Below are 22,022 nucleotides of genomic sequence, written 5' to 3' on the forward strand. Positions count from 1 at the left end.
TAAAGTAACATATTTAAAACTTCTATAAATATACGCTTGGTGCCATGATCCCGAACACAACACAAACCCTAACCACAGCAACAACCCTCTCTCACCCTCAAATTCTAACCCTAAGCGATTGATCATAGCGGTCCTTGCGATTGATCCTTGTAAATTTGATCCTGTTTTTTGTTTCGTGTTTACGGTATTTAATTCTTGCGATCGTGTACACTTCAGTTTCCGAGAATATTACTTGACTTGGCCCAAGTCTTTTGGACAAATTACTCGACTTGCTCTAATTATGACTTGACTTGGACTTAACTTGTTATTTAATTGAAAAGACTTGACTTGGACTGATGTTATTTTCCAGATGACTTGGCTGGTACTAAAGTTATTAAAAATGGCATATTGTGTAAGTAACAATATGGTCTGCACTTTTCAATTACCACCTTATCACTTAAATAGAGGCAAAAAACACAAGCTTGTTTAAAGTACATTGATTTCACAAATAATTATTTTACAAAGAACTACATATTTTACAGTGATACACGATTCTAGTAGCTATATAGACAATTGCTGCCCCAAACCGAATAAACAATCTACACTCAAGTAAGCAATCACAGCCACAATTTAGGTTTTTACAAATGCATTACCAGGTTACAGTCAAACAAAAGTTTGGCCAATTAACTAGAATCAATATTTGGACCAGTAACAAACATTTATAGGTGTTCGACAATAATATCGCGATTCGCTTCCAGTCATTAAGTATAATTTCTTTAGCTCATTGAATAAAAAAAAACAGTGTCACTTTATAATAAAACAGGATGACAACAATAGACAAGTATATACATGATCGCAATCGGGCCAAACGATGAGTAAATAGATTGTCACTTCTAACACTGGCATGCAATTACACTGCTATAATATAAAACAGTATACACAATTTCACAAACAACAAGAGTAGGCTACAATAGCAAATTAAACTATAATTATTAATACAATCACAATGGAATGAACGTTTATCTTATCAGTCCTTACTTCTACCAACAAGAATTTTTCTAATTTGTTTTAACGTTTTGTGTTTTATTCTATTTCCACGGGATAGTTTTAGAGACTTAATGGATTTGTTTGCAGTAACAAACTTGACCAGATGTTTTCCTCCATCTTCAGTAATTCCGTTATCTGTGGTACATTTTATTCATTTTATATAAGCAGTGAGTTAATTCGAGCAAAAAAGTGCCAAGTTACATAAAGAACGTCAAGCTACTGATTTAAACAAGTTAGCGTTTTTGGTTTTATTATAACCAGGAAAGGTATTTATATACATGACCCAAATATATATCAGATATCTTGCTGGATCGAAAGATATATTTCATCTATTTATTTAATCGTTTTTAGATCTAAAGAACTACAAAGGTGGCTTTATTTAGAAATTCACCTTAGGAAACGTTGATCTATTATTTATTATATAAATCTTACTTTATAAAATTTCGTATCTTATTTTATTTGGTTTAACCATCTTGAACTACAAAATTTTCATGGTATATCAAGTTACAAAAAAGCTAAAAGTTTCTTACCGGTAAAATCAACAAAGCGAAGTGCAGATTTCGAAATGTCATAAGAGCATAGCTGAGATATCCCGGAGTCTGCAAACTGGTTGTGACCAAGATAAAGCTTTTCCAGAGTCCTGTTTCTCCCAGATGACAACTCCTGCCACAGGGATAGCACCCCGGTGGTTGTCAACAGGCTGCCTGTAGATTCCGAAAATACCAAATTGAAAAGCTCGCGTGACGAAAAATTACGCTTGAAAAAAAAACTCGCGCTAATGTTTCAAAGCGACAAATCCCAATAAATAGTTTAGTCTTATAGGCCGTTTCAGAAAGTAAAAAAACAATCCCATGTGAAATCATCAATCATGCGCTAAAAAAATTATTTTTTTTTGTCTAACGCACAGGTTTCCAAACTTGGATATATAAGCCCCTTTGGGAGAGACTAGATTTTGGGGTCCACGAATACTTAAACCTATAATAATTGAAAACTTTTTTTATTTTTAATTTTTTTTTCAAAAGAGTGTAATTGAAAACAGCTTTTGGCGCCTTCAGCTGAAATGTATATTAAGACTCGATTACAGTTTTACATTAGTTGGACCGAAAACAGCAGGTTTCTTAAGCATTTTTCTATTATGACGTCAAATTTGTGACGTCATGTCTAAAATTCCACCCCGATTCACATGAGGCCTACACAACGCCGCTTCGAATCTGTTGATTCGAGTACACTCCAGAGTTGAATTAATTAAATTAATTTAGTTCAATTACAATTACAATTACTCCGTTAAATGTTTTAATTACATCAAAAAAGAATTTGGCATTAAAACTTTAATATCAATGTATTGAGCCGAAATTTTAGCAAATTACAATTACAAGTAATTCAACTTTGGTACACACCGTTTAGATGCAGCGACTTGAGGGCAGGGTTAAGGGCCAGGAAGGCCGCGATCGACTTGGTTCCACGGGCGCCGATTCGGGTGTTGTTGAGCGACAGAGTGGCCAGGGGGAATTCCCGGATCGGCCGAGACAGCTCGAGTTCGTTGGAGGAATTGGAGTCCTTCTGTCGACAATGTTTTTAGAAAATGTTATAGGTTTTATACTTGTTTGTAACGGTTATCAGTTTGTTAGTGTTCAAATATTTTTATTTAATAATGTTATTCCGGGGAATCTTTTTTTTGTGAAACCTAATTCATTTATGGATGAGATCAACATAAGAATACAACAAGATTAATGATAACTATTCAATAACAATCAAAAAACAATTATAAATAGCGATTATTGCAACTTTACGCTTTCCGTATCCATTTTATTCGGCGCTAAACACGAAATTTATGTTGAAGCGAAACGATTTGTTCAAGGGACGAATTCGAGTGATGAACGATTCGCGCATTTTCGTTTGTCGAATTTACCTTAGCGTATTGTTATTGGTACAAAATGGCGTGACTTTTTACCAATTATTCGACTTTTGACATCACTCGCAGAAAAAAATTAATTTATTGGCCTTTGTTTATAGGTGTAGTTTAAAAAGGCGCTTTTTTATGAATTTGTGTGATTGGGTAAAGTAAGTCATTTTATTTAAGGTAAAGTTTTAAGCCAAATAAAAAATTTTAAAAAATTGGCAAACTTGTTTTTCGGCCCGCTATTCTACCGACTTGTATCCAAACTATATAATCAATTATTATTATTATGATGTGATACAAAAAACCTTTAATTAATTCCAAATAACTTGACCCAGACCTGACTAATAACAAAACCATAGGCGCTTCACAGGTCGGTTTAACCAGGGCTGCGGAGTCAGAGTCGGACTCGGGACTCGAGTAGACCACGTAAAACTACTCGAGTCATACGTGCGCATTGCGTAGTACCGACTTTGAACACTGATATTGCCGCCAACTGCAAATTGTAAAGGCGAAATAGCATTAGGTGGATATTATCAAACCATGTATTGTCAGTGGATGATTTATATGACACCCCTAATCCCTATGAATGGATTGCTTAATATCCACTTTAATTTAATTACGTAAATGGATGAAATAATGGCTGTTGGACGCAGCCGGGCTCGGACTCGACGAAAGCGAACTTTTGGTCAGAGTCGGACTCGGGTTTACTTTATTGGCCGGAGTCGGACTTGGGATTTGAACTCGAGTTATTTTGAGCCGACTTCACAGCCTTGGTTTAAATGCTCAGCTTTACCCGCAAATCACCCACCCTGTTCTGGCCGTGCTCCGAGCTGATTTCCGAGGTCGATGTCCGGATTGCATCCTTGACGAGATGTCGAGCGGCCTGCTGCTCCTTTATCTCTCGCGAGTTCTTCTTCACGAGTGCCGAGAGACCCTCCATCAGCTCCTCCATGTCATTGTCGGTGAGCGGGTTGCCATCCAAACTGCAAGAAATAGAATCTTGTCCGGGCGTAGAATTTATGGTTACGAATTTGGGAATTTGGCTGCTCCGAGTTGGGAAATGTCAAATGCGGAAGCAACGTGTGGTTCGAATGATTGTTCTACTATAGGTTTTAAAGTGTGATATAAGTATGACACTTAAACGCTTGTTGTATGCTTTGTCTACTTCTATGAATCATTATTCGGTTGCAGGAAAACAGTACGGTGAAAATAAAAATGATTAAAAGAGCTATTTTCTTTCGAGCCATTTTTTGTAAATTACTAGTACAAAAAATATATTTTTTGTAAGTTACGTACATACTACAGCGTGATAGGAAGAAACATTTGATTCTTTTGTTTAAATTAAATTTTTTTTTAGAAAATAAAACAACTAAAAAATATATATTTAAAGGAACTTACACTAGGGTTTCAAGAGGGTGATGCTTGATGAGTGCCAGCAACTTTTTGACAAATCCGCCTGAGATATGGTTGTGCCTCATCGACAAATGCTGGAAAGAAATGAACATTTTTTTATGCGCAGCAGGAAGCGTTTATCCGGGTTAAAAGCTGAATAAGCCAAACTAAAATCATCCTGTTAAATATCTTTAAAAAATTCGTTAGGTATTTGATTAAAACCAATTTGTTTTTGTTAAAAATCTGTCACAAAGAGCTTTAAAAGACTATGTTGCAGACGCAGCTCAGAATTCACTAAATTTCACGTATTGACGTCAGACTTGAACGAAGTAAGCAACAAAAAATAAGCCTAAGAGAAATGCAAAATTGATCCTAACAAATGTACGGTGCAACAATGACCCGGCTTTACCACAAGGTTTACATATTTTCCGACCAATATAATAATACATCTGTGGGAAAGTTAGACAGTGGAGAATCTCAGTCAGCTTAAACATATAAATTCGAACGAATAATTTTAACCAAAACAAACACCTTGACCTTACGATTGTAAAATTGTTCTTCCGGCAAAATTTTATTTAAGTACCCGCGTTTCGACCACCTATTCGGGCAATCTTATTTAGAACCTTCAGGAACTTTAATAAAATTTTGACGAAGAAGAACTTTACAATTGAAACAATGCCTGGCAACCAAAGCATATTCACCTTGATCTTAGCAGAGCAATCGCGCAGTGCGTCGAGAATGTCGCCAATCACTTGACCACTAACGGCCAGGTTGTCCAGACTAAGGGCCCTCACTGAAGGGTGGATGTCACCGCTCTTGATTGCGAAGACCAGCTCACGGGCTTGCTCTGTGTTCAGGCTCATGTTGGACAGTTTTACTTCGTCTTCTTCCTGTCGAAAAAAACGGGTGTTGAGCTGCCTCTATATAGTTTATAATTTTCAACATATTGAAAGCTATTGGGAGGAAATTACATCTTGGATGTCTTTAAACTTTTAATTTCCTTACAGAACAACCCTGTAACCCTCTTGCCTGGAACTGTTGTTGGCAATAAATTGTTGAATTGCTTACTGTTATGTGCGCGGTTCGTTATATACCGTTGTAAGTATAAAAAGACATTACCGACGCTTTATATGTTTATTTTAATGATCAAGCTTTAAATTCTGAAAATCTCGCAATTCATAAAGCTAAGTGGGTTGCCCTTTAGCCCAACCTGTCGCTTCTTGATAGGTGATATTTTTTATTTTTGCCCGTCTTTCTAATTTGTGTTTTAAGTGTAATAAAAAAAACACCAATAAAATAAACCAAGAATGGACTAAAAAATACAACGGTTTTGCTGCGAGCTGCTATTTTCTAGTTATACTGCTTTGTCAACTAATGTTGCATTTATATAAACTGTTGCTACCAGGCATAGTATAATTAATCAAAAACAGCTCCTCTGGTAATTTGTAACAATTACAAAAACCAGATGAGCTGTTTTTGATTATAATGTTGCATTACTAACAAATATACCGAGTGGGTTTAATTAACTTTGTCGGTACAACTAGATCAGTGTTCCCAACCGGTGGGTCGCGAAGCATTTCTAAATGTTACAGTTTTCTATTAGATCAGGAAAATATTGCGTTATCACTACGTAACATTTATGCAACCATGTAACAAATACGTGACAATTAGATGCGTTTTGTCGCATTAACTAGACGCTGCTTTATGCACCCGGTAAATCTTATTTCCAATTAGTTGCATTTTAAATGATTGCTAAATAATTTGGTCATATCTCAGTGTGGGTCGTACAATAAAACTTGCATTAAAAGTGCGTTGCGAACTGAAAAAGGCTGGAAGGCACTGAACTAGTTGTTTAAGCACGAGAAAACATGGCAGAAGAATTGCCACTGCACAAAGCAAACGTTTCGGAAGTATTGTATTTCGCTGTAAAAGGTGCCTCAATTTGTGTTTTAAAACTTGTCATAAAACTATTCATGCGGACAGGGTTCTGTAGTGTTTGACAGGTTTAGAAATTGACCAGAACGCGCGGCCTTATAAAAGCCGCAAACGACAGCGGGTGACACAATACACGATTTTTCAGTAATTTCACTAAAAATATTAAAGCCATTATATCCGATAAAATCGACATTTCGCTGTTACAAACATTCACTTGTATTTTTACACTGATAATTGGATGAGGTATTGCCGAAACGTTTGTAACAGCGAAATGTCGATTTTATCGGATATAATGGCTGTGATATTTTGATAGGCATAGAGTGATTTCGCTTACTTGCAGGTACTTAGTAATATTTAATTGGCGTGACTTTTTACCAATTATTTGATTTTTGGTATCACTCGCAAAGAAAAATAACTAATTAAGTCAAATGTCGATTTTATCGAATATAATGACTTTAATAATTTTTTAGGCAAACAGTGGTTTCACTTACTTGCAGGTACTTCTTGATTGAACCGTGGACTTCTTGGGCCGGTTGATTTTTGGATTGTTCGTCCTCAGACTCTGAGTAACTGGAGCCTGAACCGCTGAATGTAAATATATTTCATTACAATATATAAATCACACTCGCAAAAAAGGCAGAAGATCGCCATAATAACTGAAATACAACAACAAATGCCGCTGCAATTTCGTAAAACAAAGTAAAATAATAATTTTTGTGATCCATTTTAAACAAAGATTTATTCTTTTTAGCTCCACTTTAGACTGAGTAGCACATGCCGTTATTTTAAGCATAAAGAGCCTTAAAATCGTTTAAGGTGGTTGTACTGTCTATTAGAAAATAGAAAGATTGTCAAATGTGAAACTGAAGCTAAATTAGTAAATATTTAAACCATTTTTTTGTGAATGACGCCAAAGTCGAACATCTAAACGCACATTTCATTTACTTTTTATTTTAATCGTAAAAATGCCTACAAATATTTTCAAACAACGAAAACAAAAAGCTAACCAACCTGGAGCTTGACGATTTTCCTTGTGATTTTTTCTGCACTGTAGAAAAACAAATAGACGTCAAGCGCAAAAGCTGAAGACGTTATAAGCAGAACAGCGTAATATATACTACAGTCGTATTAACGCAGAAAAACGCAGATATATTCACAAGATCCTTTTCTTCCACATCTGGAAAACTCGAGCGTCTGGAAAGGGGCTCGGTGAAAGAAGTAAGCAGACAACACAACAAACCTGATGGGGAGTCGGGTTTTTTCCGATGCGCGTCATTTTCGTGCTTTTTCTCGGAAAGTGTTGGTTTATCGCCGGAATCGGAACTTTCAGAACTGCTGGAGCTGCTGCTTCTGCTGGACTTACTGGCATCCGACACTGTCACTGTGCGAAATTGCGGGTAGGTTATAGTTAGGGCGATTATTTTTTGACCTAAAAATGAGAAATTTTGATTAAAAAATTAAATTTTTGACAAATTTTTACCAAACAATAGTTTTTTTTTAAATCAAATTTTTTGGATAAAATAAAAATTTTTTGCACGTTTTATCGATTTTGATAATTTTGACAAATTTGACCTTTTGACCAAAATTTTGACGTTTTTTGACAAGTCAAAAAATAATCGCCCTAATAATTTCAAAAAGAAAAATACTCTGGAATTAATGGAACACATAACATCGTTGTAGGCTGTAACGATTAATCATTTCAAGGTTGATTTTTAACCCTGACATGTCAGTTTTATTCCTTTGTACAGCGAAAAAAAAACGCAGAGTTTGGCTTAAACTTAGACCTTAAAACTTAAGTTGAAAGAACACTACTCGAAACTTTTAAGCTGCAATGAACGCATATTTATCACATAAAACAAATCGAAATTTATGTATTTGTCTAAAACAGATGGATACGTTGCCTTTTACGATTGGGAGTGTGCAAGTGCGTTCTCTGGTTGGTTAAAATGGTAAACAGCAAAGCGAGACGTTATACGTAAAACTTTTATAGTTCAACTCGATGACGTAAATACGAACGAAAAATAAACGGTGTTATTTTACTCAACGCTTTACACTACGTCACACCGCAAAGCGACTGGGAGTATTTATTCTTGATGCTAATGAAGTGACGCATTCGTAAAAAAAAAGCGTTGTAAATTTATATTTAAACGCTTACAGTTGAGAATTGCTGAATACCAGGCCTGGCAAACCGAAATGGCAAAAGAGCCGCAAAAGAAAAGCTAATTTTGGAGGGCTTCATACAAAAGGTGTTGTAACCATTACAACGCACATGCCAGGCGCCTGCAATATTTAGCTCACAATTCACTCTTCTTGCGTAAAAAACTCAAACTTTTATCCTGTTTTTTAACTTTAATCCCATTTTTAACAAGCGCTTCTTTTATTTCCGAACAAAACACAGATGTAACTAAGCTATGTGTATTTATATATTTGTTGCTGAGCGAATTAGAACAGGAAACAGTAAAAAAATCAAAAAAATTGTTTACAAAATTGAACTCAAGAATTAAAATTCTTCCGGATACACTCTGTTTTGGTTTTAAATGAAATAATACACGGAGAGTAACACAAAAATTCGTCTTTATGCAACTTAATCGTACAATAGCGTAAAGGTTTAGTAAAGCTGCTCATAAACCCGTCATGACAGGCTGAAAAAATATGTCAAAGGCTGAAGCAGCGCCGAAATAGCAAATCCCAAACAAATCTTATCTCGCACTGGATGAAAGCCAAGGTATACGATGAATGATAATACCATATATAGCTAAAACTTTAAATGTAAATTAGTATTTTTCGCCAGCAAACTTTTCACTAAAGGTAATTTTCGTTTTGGAATCAAAGCTTCCCTGAATATTCTCGGCGTTTTTCTAAACACCACGAAACTCGCGTCCCATTTTCAAAAAAAAGGTTTGCAATATGGGTATTCCAAAAACCTGTTAATTCTAGAAAATTTTACGTGGTAAAACGCCAACCAAAGTCAGAATAGCGACCAATAAAAGGATATTTATTTGCACTAATGCATCGAACGAACAGTTAATTTTTCGTGACCTATGCAAACAGTTATTAGCTAGTAATCGAACTGCATTTCTAAACTAACCTGGAGAGAAGCCTTTTTCACTGCTTGGGCTCAGTGACGAATCGGGAAGCACTTCTGGCTTTCGCATTTGAACTGGAGATTTCGCGGGTTCTGGAGATTTAGCCTTTCCCCTCTTTGCAGGTTGGGGAGACTTGGCCTTTTCTCGTTTAACTGGCTCCGGTGATTTAGCTTTTTCGCGAGATTTTTCCGGTTCTGGCGACTTAACTCTTTTCGGCGATTTCGACGGCTCAGGGGATTTCGCTTTGTCGCGCGATTTTACCGCCTCTGGTGATTTTGCTCTTTCTGGGGTCTTGGCCTGAACTGGAGATTTGGCCCGCTCCGGGGATTTTGCCTGGGGTGGCGATTTGGCCCGGTTCAGCGGCTTGTCGTTCTTGGTCTGCTTCGGCGCCGCGTCACTCTCTGTCAAACTGCTGACGCTGCTGACGTCGGATGACTCGTCGGAACTGGAAGAGAACGATGACGAGTAGTTGTCTGCGATATAAAACGAACAAAAAAAGCGGTCAGAAATATAACAAATCAAAACCTTTAGGTTGTACAACGTTGCATTATCTATAATTATTAATGTATATGATTGAAGTTCGCCCATTAAGGTAAAGGGCTGCCTAAAGTCTTCTATCCAGGCCACTTGCTCATGTTATTCTTGAAGGTCCTCTACCTCAAAGTTTTAACCTCAGAATCGTATTATGTTTTTATAAGTGCGTTTAAAAGGAATATTTTAACATTCAGTACAGATGAACACAATATGTCGGTGTTGCGTACAAAATCAAAACATAGAGCTATCAACGGATTCATGAGCTTTGATACTGTTGCTATATGTATTTTTTCATATATGTGGGAATGATAAAAAGGCCAACAATACTAATCCCAACAAGCGATGTCCGATACCATTTTAACCTGGTACCAATTTCCAATTTAAAGGTAAAAATAATTGTGTCCGACCCGACAGCAAATGAAGTAATTTCTAGGCTCAAACATGCAAAAAAGATGAAAATAAAAGTATTTTATTTTAGGATATTAATAAACTGTAGTGTTAAGAACTTTATAATTACCCCCCAGCCATTCCTTGTACGAACCAATCAAGCGTAAACCATACTTCTCCTTCTTTAAAAATATAATTCCAAACCGATGCACAGTACAAATAAACAAGAATTAAATCTACCAAAAATGACCAAAATAGAAGATTTGAACATACAGTATACGATTTTATGCATTTTTACAACGTTCATGTTTTATGACACACATTGGCTGTCATGACCAACTACGCTAATTTGAAAAAATCATGTACAATTACCATCGTCATTTTCCTGCTTTTCCACTGAGTTTTCCGATGATGATGAACCTGCAGGAAAACTTTTATTAAAAACAACCACACATGTAACAGACAATCCATTTACAATATTGCCTCCTGGTACTCCAGCAAAGAATTAAAAAAACATCATTACATTACGTTTGTTATATACAGTGTATACTAATATCTCTTTAACCGATGTCTAACTTTATACTTGCCAGGTGGCTAATACAATTCACATTTAAACACTAGTTAAAAAAATTGATCGATTACTGCCTACAGCTCTTTAGTGCCTTTTATAAGCACGCTCAACCATCAACATCGCAATTTGATTAGCGTATAATCTATTTGTCATTAATGTTTAAGCTAACGTTTTGGTCCTGGGCGCTGTCTTCTCCTGACAAGTCTAGGAGCAGCAGAGCTTGGAGGTTTGGCCACCTTTTCTTTTTCAACTGTCTTCAGTTTGCCTTGAGAGATCATGCACCTGGAAGCAGAATAGTCGATTGGTGTATGGGTAAACCAGTGGTACTCTACCAAAATAAAAATAAAACGGTTTGGCTAGAAAGCTTGTCATAAATAGTAAGCGCATTTGCATCGAATTAGTGGACGCTTCAAATCAGTATTTTATCCCATCAAACTTTTCACTGATGGTAATTTTCACTCTAGGATCAACGCTTTCCCTGAATATTCTCGTTTTTCAATCACGACTATTAATGACGTGCTTCGTGACCATCTAGTGCAGTGGTTCTTAACCTTTTTTCAGCCGCGCCCCCTTTGGTAATTTTCCTATGCTCGCGCCCCCCTACCAAACGCAGTTCGGCATTTTCAATTAAATACCACTGAGACACCATGAAAATAGTTAATTGTATTGTTGGTCAAAACTATTGAGTTTTATTTGGTTAAATTGGCTAAACTGTAATTTAGGAGACTTTCGCATTGGGCACACAACAAATCGCTCGTGCTCGACACATTGATTTTATCTAGTTGGTTTTGACACACGTGTTGTGAGGGCATAAAATCCACAGTTGTAAGGCTGTGATGTCGAGCGCAAATATTAAACATTGCGTTATCGTCTTTCAAAAGATATGATGACACACAAATCAACGGCAATATTGCAAAAAACACTATAGATTAGCGCAAAAAAGTTGAATGACCCTGTTGCTAGACTGTTAGTTATAAAATATGGATAAATAATAGTTAGAAAGGAGGATAACTTTTATCGTTTATCTATAAATTCGCAAAATTTTATAGGGCCGTTATACCTTCGATGATATGCAAACACGCAATGGCACTCAAATAGACTTTGTGTTAAAAAACGTCAATAAAAGTCAATAAAAGTAAAGATTCGCGCGGATTGCGAAAATTTTTTGCAGTTTCAATGTTAAAATTGTCAAAAACCAGAGTTTGAACAGCTGTAGGAGTGGTGCCCAACCCAAACGAAACCAATAAAATCGCTGCAAAAAAAAAATAATGAAGTAGAGCTCGCGCCCCCCTAAGAACTGCTTGGCGCCCCCTAAGGCGCGCACCCCGGTTTAGAACCGCCGGTCTAGTGCAAGTTCCGCAAAAATCCGCAAAACACTTGTCGAGAAAGCTGGTCATAAATAGAAAGCGCATTTGCGCCGAAATCGTGGACGCTCCAAATCTAAAAAGCAAATCTCATCTGAAGGGGGTCTTTAACCGTGATCTCGTAGGCGGTTGACCCAAGGCGATGCCTTGCCATTGCACTTCGGCTTGGCTGACCCTTGCCATTACCCCAAATGCGGGTAACTCGGCCGTATAATTTCTGTTAGTGAGGTGTGCGTTGACAGTGGGGTGTACGTTCCATAAATAGCAAAATAAAAAAAAAAATAACGTAAAAAATCAATTTAAGCTTACTTGTAGCAGGGGTAAGCGCCTTCGATTTTCTTGAACCCGAAGTAGCTTGACTTGGAGCCGAGTTTATATCCGACCTTGTGCTTGTACTCGCAGCACGTGCTTAATCGTTCCGCTTGGATGCCGTTCAAGTAGAACGTCAGAGAGAAGGGGAAGCCCCGGTGACGTTGCGATACGATGGTGAAAGTTTCTGTCGTAATATAAACGAAAATAAGGTTACAGCCTCTTGTTTAGGTTTAAACCGGTGGTTACTTTTCTGACAACAGCATGAGCATGATATTAGGTATAAAAAATCAAACCCATTTTTGTACAAAAAAGTGTATTTTACTTTAACATGATCCTCGTCCTGGTAATATTCGAAGGCAGGTTGTTTCATCCATTATATTCTTCCATTGAAACGGACAGTATAGTACGCTAACTATTCCTACGATGGTGAAAGTTTATGTCGTATTATCGACAAAAAAGGATACGGACTCTTGTTTTTTTACCCTTTTAACAACAGCACGATATTAGAATTAAAATACCTGCTGCGGCACTTTTTTTAATAAGTCCATGTTTAGGGGACAGTGTGTCTTAGGTGAAGCGATTTTAAATTTGACTCACCTGTAAGAACCATAACCTGCTATCCACCACAAGACAAATCCCTACCCAGACTTGGACAACTAGATTTATTTTAGCTTTTTGAATACGAATAGAATTAAAATTAGAGCACACTAGCAATTCACAGACCAAATAACAATTCGAATTATAGACGCATTTTGCTATAATGAATTGAATTAGAAAACAAGAATTATCTAGTTGTCCAAGTCTGGCCCTACCTACCTCCAGCCAATCAGATTAGGATAAGACCAATCAGATTAGGATAAGAGAGTCGAATTTTGCTCTAAATTTTTGAGTTAGAAATATCAATAGTGGTCCAAATCTAGCTCCTATATCCACCTCCGGCCAGCACTTATAAAGATTAAAAATATTAGTGATACACAAAATATGATTAATATCATAGGTGAAGTTTACATTTTTTTTTGTAATTTACAGAAGCTAAATTATGAGTATATATTCATATTATCCTCCCCCCACCTTGGTAAATTTTCTGCGGACATATATGGCCCTATACCCACCTCCGGCCAGCACTTTTCCGCTGTAGATGCACAGGTTCTCGCCACCGCAGTGCTGCTGGTAGACGGACACCTCATCCCGTGGGTCTTCCTTCTCACAGTCCAGTTGTACAATCTGTCCCAAGTACTTGAAGGTGATCAGACAGTTGCTCCGCGGCTGGTTTCGGTGGATCATCGGCGGTTCACGGCGGTGCAAGTGCGCCGACTGCGAAGGAAAGCGGTTGCACGCGTTGGACGAAAGCGGATGAAAGGTGGACGCCATTTGTGGGCAAAAAAGGAGACGGAGCGATTTCGCGCCGGTAAACGCTAAGTAGTATAAGGGCAGCGAATGTCTGGTCACGCAGTTGTATCTGCACATGGGCCCTTACTTTGGATAAATAGACAATGCGCGTTGGTACAAATATAAAAAAAATGTATATTTAAATATATATACTATAGGCCCGGTTTACCAAGCACTGTTGTAAAGCAATTGTTGCTGCATATGGATCCTTACTTTTGGCAAATTGATATTGCACGTCGGTACAAATATTTATAAAAAAATGTATATTTAAATATCGATAAACTAGGCCTGGTTTGTCAAGCACTGTGTTAAAGCGATTGCCTCTGCAAATGGACCCTTATTTTTGGCATTAAGTACGTATACCAGGCCTGGTTTGTGAAGCATTTTTTAGCTATAGTTATTGTGTTTAATATATCTTTTCCTTAATTAGACTTTTAAAGAAGTGTGTTGCGTCTTCCGAATATTTGTGTTATGAAACGCATGTTATAACTTCAGGCGTTTAATGTGGAAGGCTTTGGTCCCGATTAAACTTAAAGTATTTGTCCGTTTTGGGTAAGATGGATGCTTGTTTTATTTTTGTCGTCATTATTCACCGAGCGACGTAACTTTCGAATGACTTAGGAAACTTTAAATGGGACGAGTTTCATTAATGCAATATCATTGAGGCGAGTCAGTTAACATTTGTAGAAGCTTGGAAAATGTGGTCAATGTGTATTATCCAAACTGTCAGCAAACTTCTCGACGCGCTTAGTCAATTGTCCACCATCTGGTATAAAGTATTAAGCCAGGGGTTTTTGAAACTTATTTTTACCACGGACCCCTAAATAATTGTTTTGCTTCGCATGGACCACGTTAGGGAAGAAACTTTTAGAGATGACTACATAAATTTGCGTCATAATACAAATGAACTTTAGAAATCTGTTGTACAAAAAATGTAAAAGTGAAATGGAGCCTGAATACATTCACGGTTTTATTTTTCATTAAACTCTTTTCTTTCGAACTCACGACCTCGCTCTACCAACTGAACTACACAGGCTCAGAGAGGAGCGAGTCGAGAAACAACCATGACGCCAATGCTTGCTACATTCTGTTAGTACAAGCAACTTCATATTGAAGATCAGCACCTAACCTGAGTAGAGCGAGCTGATGATGACTTAGTTGGCTTCATCACCCTTCCAGTATACTTTGGTCCTCGTTTCTCCCTTGGATGTTTCTTCTCCTTTCTCGTCTTCTGTTTTGTGGCCGCCAGAACCTCCCGGGACGCAGGGTCCAGAACCGGAACCGTGTATGGGCTCACACCGCTTCCAAGGTCGTAGTTTGTCAGGTTCAAGGTGAACGAGCGAAGTGCCTCGTGGTCCAACTGCACAAAAGGCCAGTGTTGTAATGACTTAAGGCAATGACTTGTTTTCAAAACGATTTGGCTTGAATTAAATCTTTTAGACAAAACTTGAAAGAAGTGCTTTTATAAAGCATTTTTTTTACAAAATTTGGTTATTTCTTTAATCTTCAGGTTTGCACGTTAAATAATTTAGTTAGCTGTATATTACGCGTTTGGTAGTTTTCTTTCGCACAAATGACTTGACTTGGACTTTTTTTGTTCATTAGGCATTTTTTGTGAAATTGGGGTATTTATCGTAATTTTTGTACATAAAATAATTTGCTTACTTATATGATGCGCTGTTGTCATTAGTTGAGGTAATGCTCATATTGACGAGTTTTACCAATTTTAATAGTTTAAGGTTTAGTTTTTATGACAAGGACTTAACTTAGAAGTAACTTGCCCTAATTATGACTTGGCTGGGACTTGACTTGGTATTTATTCAAAATGACTTGATTTGGACTCAAGTTATTTTAGAAATGACTTAATTTGGACTTGAGTCATTTTGAAAATGACTTGTTGACAACACTACAAAAGAGAGATTTAAAGCGGTTTCTCAATGTAATAAAAGTTCAGTTGAATATAGTTACAATGAATATAATACACCAATAGTGAACTGCCACGCCTTTTTGATCGAGATCAGCTAAATTCAAGTTTGTTACCTGGTATAAATGCTGATTGTCAATTTCGACTTTTGGGTAGGCGGTTTTGATTCTGGACGAGCGGGTGTTGTACGGGGCATCCCCTGGAACGACTGGGTAACCAACACTCGGCGGCATTTGCTGTAAAGTGAAAATTCACAGTGCTGTATTTTGGTATAAATTGCTTCGAGCAATATTCGGCTTTAAAAAGAGGAAGTATGACGATTCGCATAAGATAAATGGTCCATACCTGCCTGAGTACTTTTCTATTATAATTTGTTTTCATTGTGCCTCTTTCGCCATATTAGTTATAAAAAAAATAAAAAAATAATCTTGTATAACTTAAAAATCATTTAACAACAAAAGGTGAAACATACAAGATACAATATGTAGTACTCAGTGGTACGTTCTATAACTAATTTGCTTGCAAAGTGGTGAATGTAATACCCCAGGGCCTGTCGGTCCAGTAAAGCCATGTTGATCCATTTTTCTCGGGGCCTCAGCATGAACAGACTGGTACTGATCTTGCTGCTTTTTTTTCTGGGGTTTTGAGGTTGGTGAAAGTAAGGGTAAAATATCCTCATCTCCTCTCAGTGCACGGTCAGCCTAAAGGCAAAAAATCTTACAAACCCATCCTACACAGTACTTTGGATGGCAACCAAGTAAATAATCAATTATTCATGTTATGTTCCAATTGCCTCTCCATACAGCATGTAATGAAACAAGCAATAAAAACATAGGCCAAGTACAAGTTAAAAACGGCTGATTTATGGATCAGTGTTGTAATGAATTGAGTCAATTATCTTGACTTAATAGCACTTAAGTCACTGTTATCAAACGGCTTGACTTAAATTAAGTGTTTTGGGCAAAATGACTTGACTTGACTTAAGTCTTTTGGACAAATGACTTGACTTGACTTTAAGTGTTTTGGAAAAATAACTCGGGTTAAAGGTTGAAATGAAGGTTTTACATTGGGCATTTTTCATAAGCTTGGGTTATTTATCTTCACTTTTATAATTATGACTTGACTAAGACTTGACTTGTTATTTATTCAAAAATACTAGACTTGGACTTAAGTTATTTTACAAATGACTTGACTGGAACTTTAGTCATTTCAAAATGCCTTGTTTTGCAGCACTGAAAAAGGCGAATATTTAAAGAAGTTTCTCAAAGTAATAAAAGTAATAAAAGTTTAGTTGAGTACAGTTTTAGATAAAATACATCATTTCGTGAATTACAACAACACTGGTGTAGATAGCCAATGTTTATTTACATTTGGCAAACAAATGTTTCAAATTTACATAAAACATTTACCCGAACTCTCCTGACTCTTTCATACTTTCCAATTTCCTCCAGTTGCTTCTTAATTTTCATTTGACGGTGCCGCTAAGTGTTAGGTATGTTAAAACAATTTTATAGTGCAACCATTACATATCATTGTATAAAAAAAAACCTGGTTATATATATATTATATATATATATAATTTAGTTGGTTCTATTTTACATTTAAATATGCTGAAGCCAATACTGATAAAAAGTAAGACTGCGGAAACACCAGGTATTTTTCATATTTCAAAGAAATTGTTAATGAATAAATTAGTAAATGAAGTAATGAATAAGCAAAGTTATACCTCCATGTCCAGTGCTTTGTGCACAATGGCTTGTGCCAATAAGTCTCTAACATGTCGCTGGTGTTCTTTTCTTGCATTATTCAGTCGAAATACTTTCTCAGAAACGATTTCACCACGTCGGGTAACCTTACAAGAGGCATTTCATTATGGCCTAAAATACTATTGGCTTAAACTTAACTATAATTAAGATTTGTTGTTAAACGAAAGACACCGTTTATGGAAAATTATTATTTATTACTGGTAATATGTTAAACTGTTATAAACTTTTATCAAAATCTGTTTCACTAACTAATTTTTTTTTTTTTTTTAGCAACACATTACATAACTTGCTGTAAATGATTACAAAATGGCAACAGATATTAAGTTAAATTTTTACTCCAAGGTAAATAGTATTTATCTTATATTTGTGCACATGGGTAAAATACTACAAAATGAACTTCAAAAACTATCCAGTTACACAGATTCTAATGATTCAAGTAACAAATGTGTTCATAAAAAGAATAGCTTAGCAAAAAACCCACCAATCCACTTCTAACGAGATGTTTTCTCATTCGACTATTACTGAAGTAAGAAGTCAGGTTGGGGTCGGACAGGCTGTCATAAGCAGCCAGTGGTCTGAAAAATGAAAAAGATAAAGGTTTTTGATGATATGCAAAACCTAACACAAAGAAACAGCTAAACTGTAGAACTGTTACACTACATTTAACAAAAAGAAGAACTGTTATGCTGCATTTTGTTATTACTTGCCTAATATAGTTTTGATATGTGTTGATAACAACGTAAAAAAACAAACCAAATTTTACACAAATTATACTAATCAAAACTATACTATATTAGCAGCAATGCTGTAGTACCAGCCTTAACCTTCAAAATTGTTACAAAATATGTGAGTATTAAACACATAGTTAATTCATTGGAATTATAATTTCCAAAAAAAATTAAGTACTACATTTAATAAAATGCAAGAATATTATGTCAATCTGATTAACATATTAATCAAATTCAAATAACCAACATTTGTTGAAAACCTGAATAAATATTCACATGGAGAAGTGGATTTTTAATATCTTAAATAATTTCCTTTTTGTCATTTACCAATACAACCAACCTAAAAAGTTACTAAATGATGATTTGTTGATAACAACATTCAAGGAGAAAACAGTCTTCCTTGTCCAAAAATTAGATTTTTTAATCTGTCGCTTTTGTCTAAAGTTATGTTCCTTGTAGACACAAGATTGAGGGCAAACTTATAATATAAATAAATTAATTACAACTCTTGGCACTGGTCTAAACCCTATTAATTTTTTGTACAAACAAAAAAAAAAACAGTCTGCAAAATTTAAATTGCAAAATGGGAGAATAAATACAATAATATGTGACCTACCTGAACAAAAGCTAACCCGCAAACTAACCCAAATAATTTGCAATGATTTTGTCCGTTGAATTTATAATATTTTGTAGACCTATTGAAAGACTGCCCTGGGGAATAAGCCCAAACATGGCTGGAAAGAAAAAATTGTCATCCCATTGCCAACATTATTTGGGTTAGGATGCTAGTTAGCATTTGGGTACAGGTGGGTCAACGTATTATTAATATATTCATTCTCCCTAGATTATATAGGATAACAGTACACAATCTTTAACCCTAATGCGTTATTCCAAAACAGCTGGATTTATTTCATGGCATATTATGCCGCGATCTCAGATGTACAGCACCAAATTTTCAGATGTGCAGTGTGCAATAAGTTTTTATGCAAACTTAAAGTTTGGAATTTTACTACAAATGTATTTTTCTAAGTGTAGGCATGTAATCGTCGAATTAAATTGAGCGCACACAAAACGCGGCACGAACATTAAAATAAAAGGTTAACGATTTAACATTTTTATCTTACCCCGGGTCAATGTGGCTCATCTTGAACGGTCTTCAGTTTTAGACTGCCTCTTAACAGTGCCAAAATTTAAGTCATATTTACCCTATAAACAAGGAAATAAGACACTGTCGCTAATTTCATTAAGCGTTTTTACGTCACTTGACTGGTCGCCATGGCTACCACTCCACAGTGTTGCGCGTTGTAAAGCGTGACGCTTAGCGAAAAAATAATGTCGGGGTATCTATGAAACTGATCTCTATGAAACCTTCAGTTCAAAGGGATCAGTGGTTTGGGTACTTAAAATCAACATCAATTGCCAAAGAAACAAGGTGGATCATTTACAACAAGAGCTTACTTTCAATATTTTTTATGCGCAAGTGGTAGGCATACTTTTCAACAGCAACAAACGTTATTTTAATTTACTGTTTTCATAATTTATTGTCTGGTTGAACAACCCAAAGCACAGTAAGTCAGCCAACTGATTTAAGGCAACAATTATAAATAAGCGATTTATAAATTAGGGTATTTTTGCTTGATTTAAACATAAGTAAGCTCGGGAAAACAATTTTTCCTTTAATGATAATAGCTTATCGTGAGAAGTCTGGCTTTACACTGATTCCTACTCTTCCATGCTTGTCAAAATACGAACATTTACAGATTTCTTTAAACAGGAATCACACTTTATATTATGTGTATTGCGAATTGTGTAAAAACAAATTTTCTATCACTTGGTGCGCGCATTCCTCACAAAGTGTTTCACAGGCGTCGAACAAAAAAAAAACGTTTAAAACCACTGCCATACAGTAACCAGAAAACACTTTTTTGATTGTGCTTTTCGGAGGAAGTTGTTGTAGACGTATTGCCACATTTGATAAACGTCCTTGAGACAACCTTGTGAAGAGCATGAGTTGGATTATGGTTTGTAGTTTATGGAAGTCTTGTATATTATGTTGCCATCAAGACAAATGCCAGTTATTCTTAAACTGGGCGATACTACCACCTAACTGAAATTGCGCTATTTTTAGAAAAATTTTAACATGAAAATGCCATCTTTTTTATTAACTTAAACACATCAGTCTAGCAGTTCCTATAGTTGTATCATTGAATCTTTCTGGTTTGATTTCATCGGATTTAATTAAATTCAGGTTACAATTTGGTATTTTATGAAAAGGGTAAAACACAGTCAGGTTTATATTTAACAAAATTCGGGGATGGCGTATATGCTTTTAAAAACTGGAAAGGGGTGGCCGCAACACCGCGGTTGGGAACTGCTGATCTAGTATTTATTAAAATCGCTATTTTTTGTGAATTTGTCCTCGTGTTTGGCTGGCTTATTTGACAAAACGAGTTGTTTGTATGCCCGAGGGCTTATCAAATTCTGCGATTCCTTTCCTACTGACTTAAAGCTAGATCATTGTCAAAAAAATCTGACTTGGACTATGTTTATATACGCACAGTCGCACACACAAATATATATATACATATATATATCAGCGATGGCGAACCTTTTCATTGCGCGGGTCACAGACACAACGTTAAAGCCTTACAAAATGCACAAGTGGGTCATATATTTAATTATTTGTTAAATTTATGCGAAACTCTGCTGCTGCGTTGTTTTAAGTGTTATTGTCGGGGTTCGCAATTCAAGGTTTATGGATAATCTCAAATTAAGGTACCCACAAATATTAAGAAGCTAAATAGTTAACAAATGCTGCAGCTTTTTTATAGGCTTACTACAGAAGTTCAGCAGAAAGCTTTTCGGCATGTTTTATTGGTTTAACCAGGGTTTTTAGAACTTTTAGTCTGCGAAACTCATATTCCTTAAACGATTGCCACCCACGATAAACTAAATACTTTTTGTTGTCGGCTTTTTTGCACACTTTTGTTGCAGTATAGTTAATGTATAGGCCTACTTCACAGATTGACAGCCCTGATTTAAACAGTATAGTGCTATCTAACAAAGAACTGTTTTTTTTTACATTAATCCTTTCATGAAAACGATTAATACCACTTCCGGTAATGGTGTATTTATTTGGCTGTTTTGAATATTCAGTGGGACTACTGATAAGTGACAGCGATACGATTAAGCCGCTTTGCGTCGGTTCGTTATATACAGCTATTTGAAACACTATTTTGAAGAACAGATTTTTTATAATGTGATTTATTTTAGTTTTACAATGGACAAAATAAAAGGACGTAGAATTCCAAGAAAAAAACGTTCTTAAGTTGTTTGCTCTTTCACTGGTCATAAGGCTGTATAATTTAAGTTTAAAATCTGATGATAGAAGTGAAGATTATCGATTTGTGCAAGACAAATAGATTTTCCCAAGGATAATTATCATTTGTTTATGTTTTTTTCGTTATTCTTTTTTATTCAATCTTTTAAGCTTTTGCATCATCCTATATGCAACATAAAATATTCGCGAATTTGAACCCCTCTGCTAACTGAAGCCAATTAAGGGATGGATTGTGATGACAAGACAACTAACATCATGTTACAATTTATTTGGTTACCGCTACACGTTATTGTGGCTAAAATACGACGGTCCGGTACATAGGCTTTCGACGGTCATACAAAATGTCATCATCACTATAGACCAGTGGT

General features: G+C 36.0%; 1 protein-coding gene and 1 pseudogene across 1 annotated transcript; one reads left to right on the top strand and one right to left on the bottom strand.

Moving 5' to 3' along the window:
• Positions 1-471: 471 nt before the first annotated feature.
• LOC146146785 (uncharacterized) lies at positions 472-19,571 on the bottom strand. The gene is made up of 21 exons (XM_083387062.1): positions 19,439-19,571; positions 18,068-18,161; positions 17,547-17,672; positions 17,230-17,301; positions 16,363-16,521; positions 15,937-16,056; positions 15,026-15,256; positions 13,620-13,821; positions 12,505-12,691; positions 11,001-11,113; positions 10,633-10,680; positions 9,342-9,812; positions 7,494-7,634; positions 7,265-7,301; positions 6,745-6,838; positions 5,020-5,208; positions 4,325-4,413; positions 3,735-3,909; positions 2,424-2,586; positions 1,557-1,730; positions 472-1,161 (listed from the first exon to the last, which is right to left on the bottom strand). The coding sequence occupies exons 1-21, from the start codon at positions 19,456-19,458 to the stop codon at positions 1,007-1,009; spliced, it is 3,060 nt and encodes a 1,019-aa protein (XP_083243188.1). The 5' UTR covers positions 19,459-19,571; the 3' UTR covers positions 472-1,006.
• Positions 12,282-12,455, top strand: LOC146146786 (U1 spliceosomal RNA; annotated as a pseudogene).
• Positions 19,572-22,022: the final 2,451 nt, after the last annotated feature.

The sequence above is a fragment of the Ascidiella aspersa genome, chromosome 4, assembly GCF_963924565.1.
Source record: "Ascidiella aspersa chromosome 4, kaAscAspe10.2, whole genome shotgun sequence".
NCBI lineage: Eukaryota > Metazoa > Chordata > Ascidiacea > Phlebobranchia > Ascidiidae > Ascidiella > Ascidiella aspersa.

Excerpts from the sequence above, each read along its gene's own strand:
- LOC146146785 (XM_083387062.1), bottom strand. The coding sequence starts at position 19,458 with ATGAGCCACATTGACCCGGG. Across the intron at positions 9,813-10,632 it reads AAAGCAGGAAAATGACGATG|ACAACTACTCGTCATCGTTC; the intron begins GTAATTGTACAT and ends TTTATATCGCAG. Across the intron at positions 3,910-4,324 it reads CACCCTCTTGAAACCCTAGT|TTTGGATGGCAACCCGCTCA; the intron begins GTAAGTTCCTTT and ends TATTTCTTGCAG.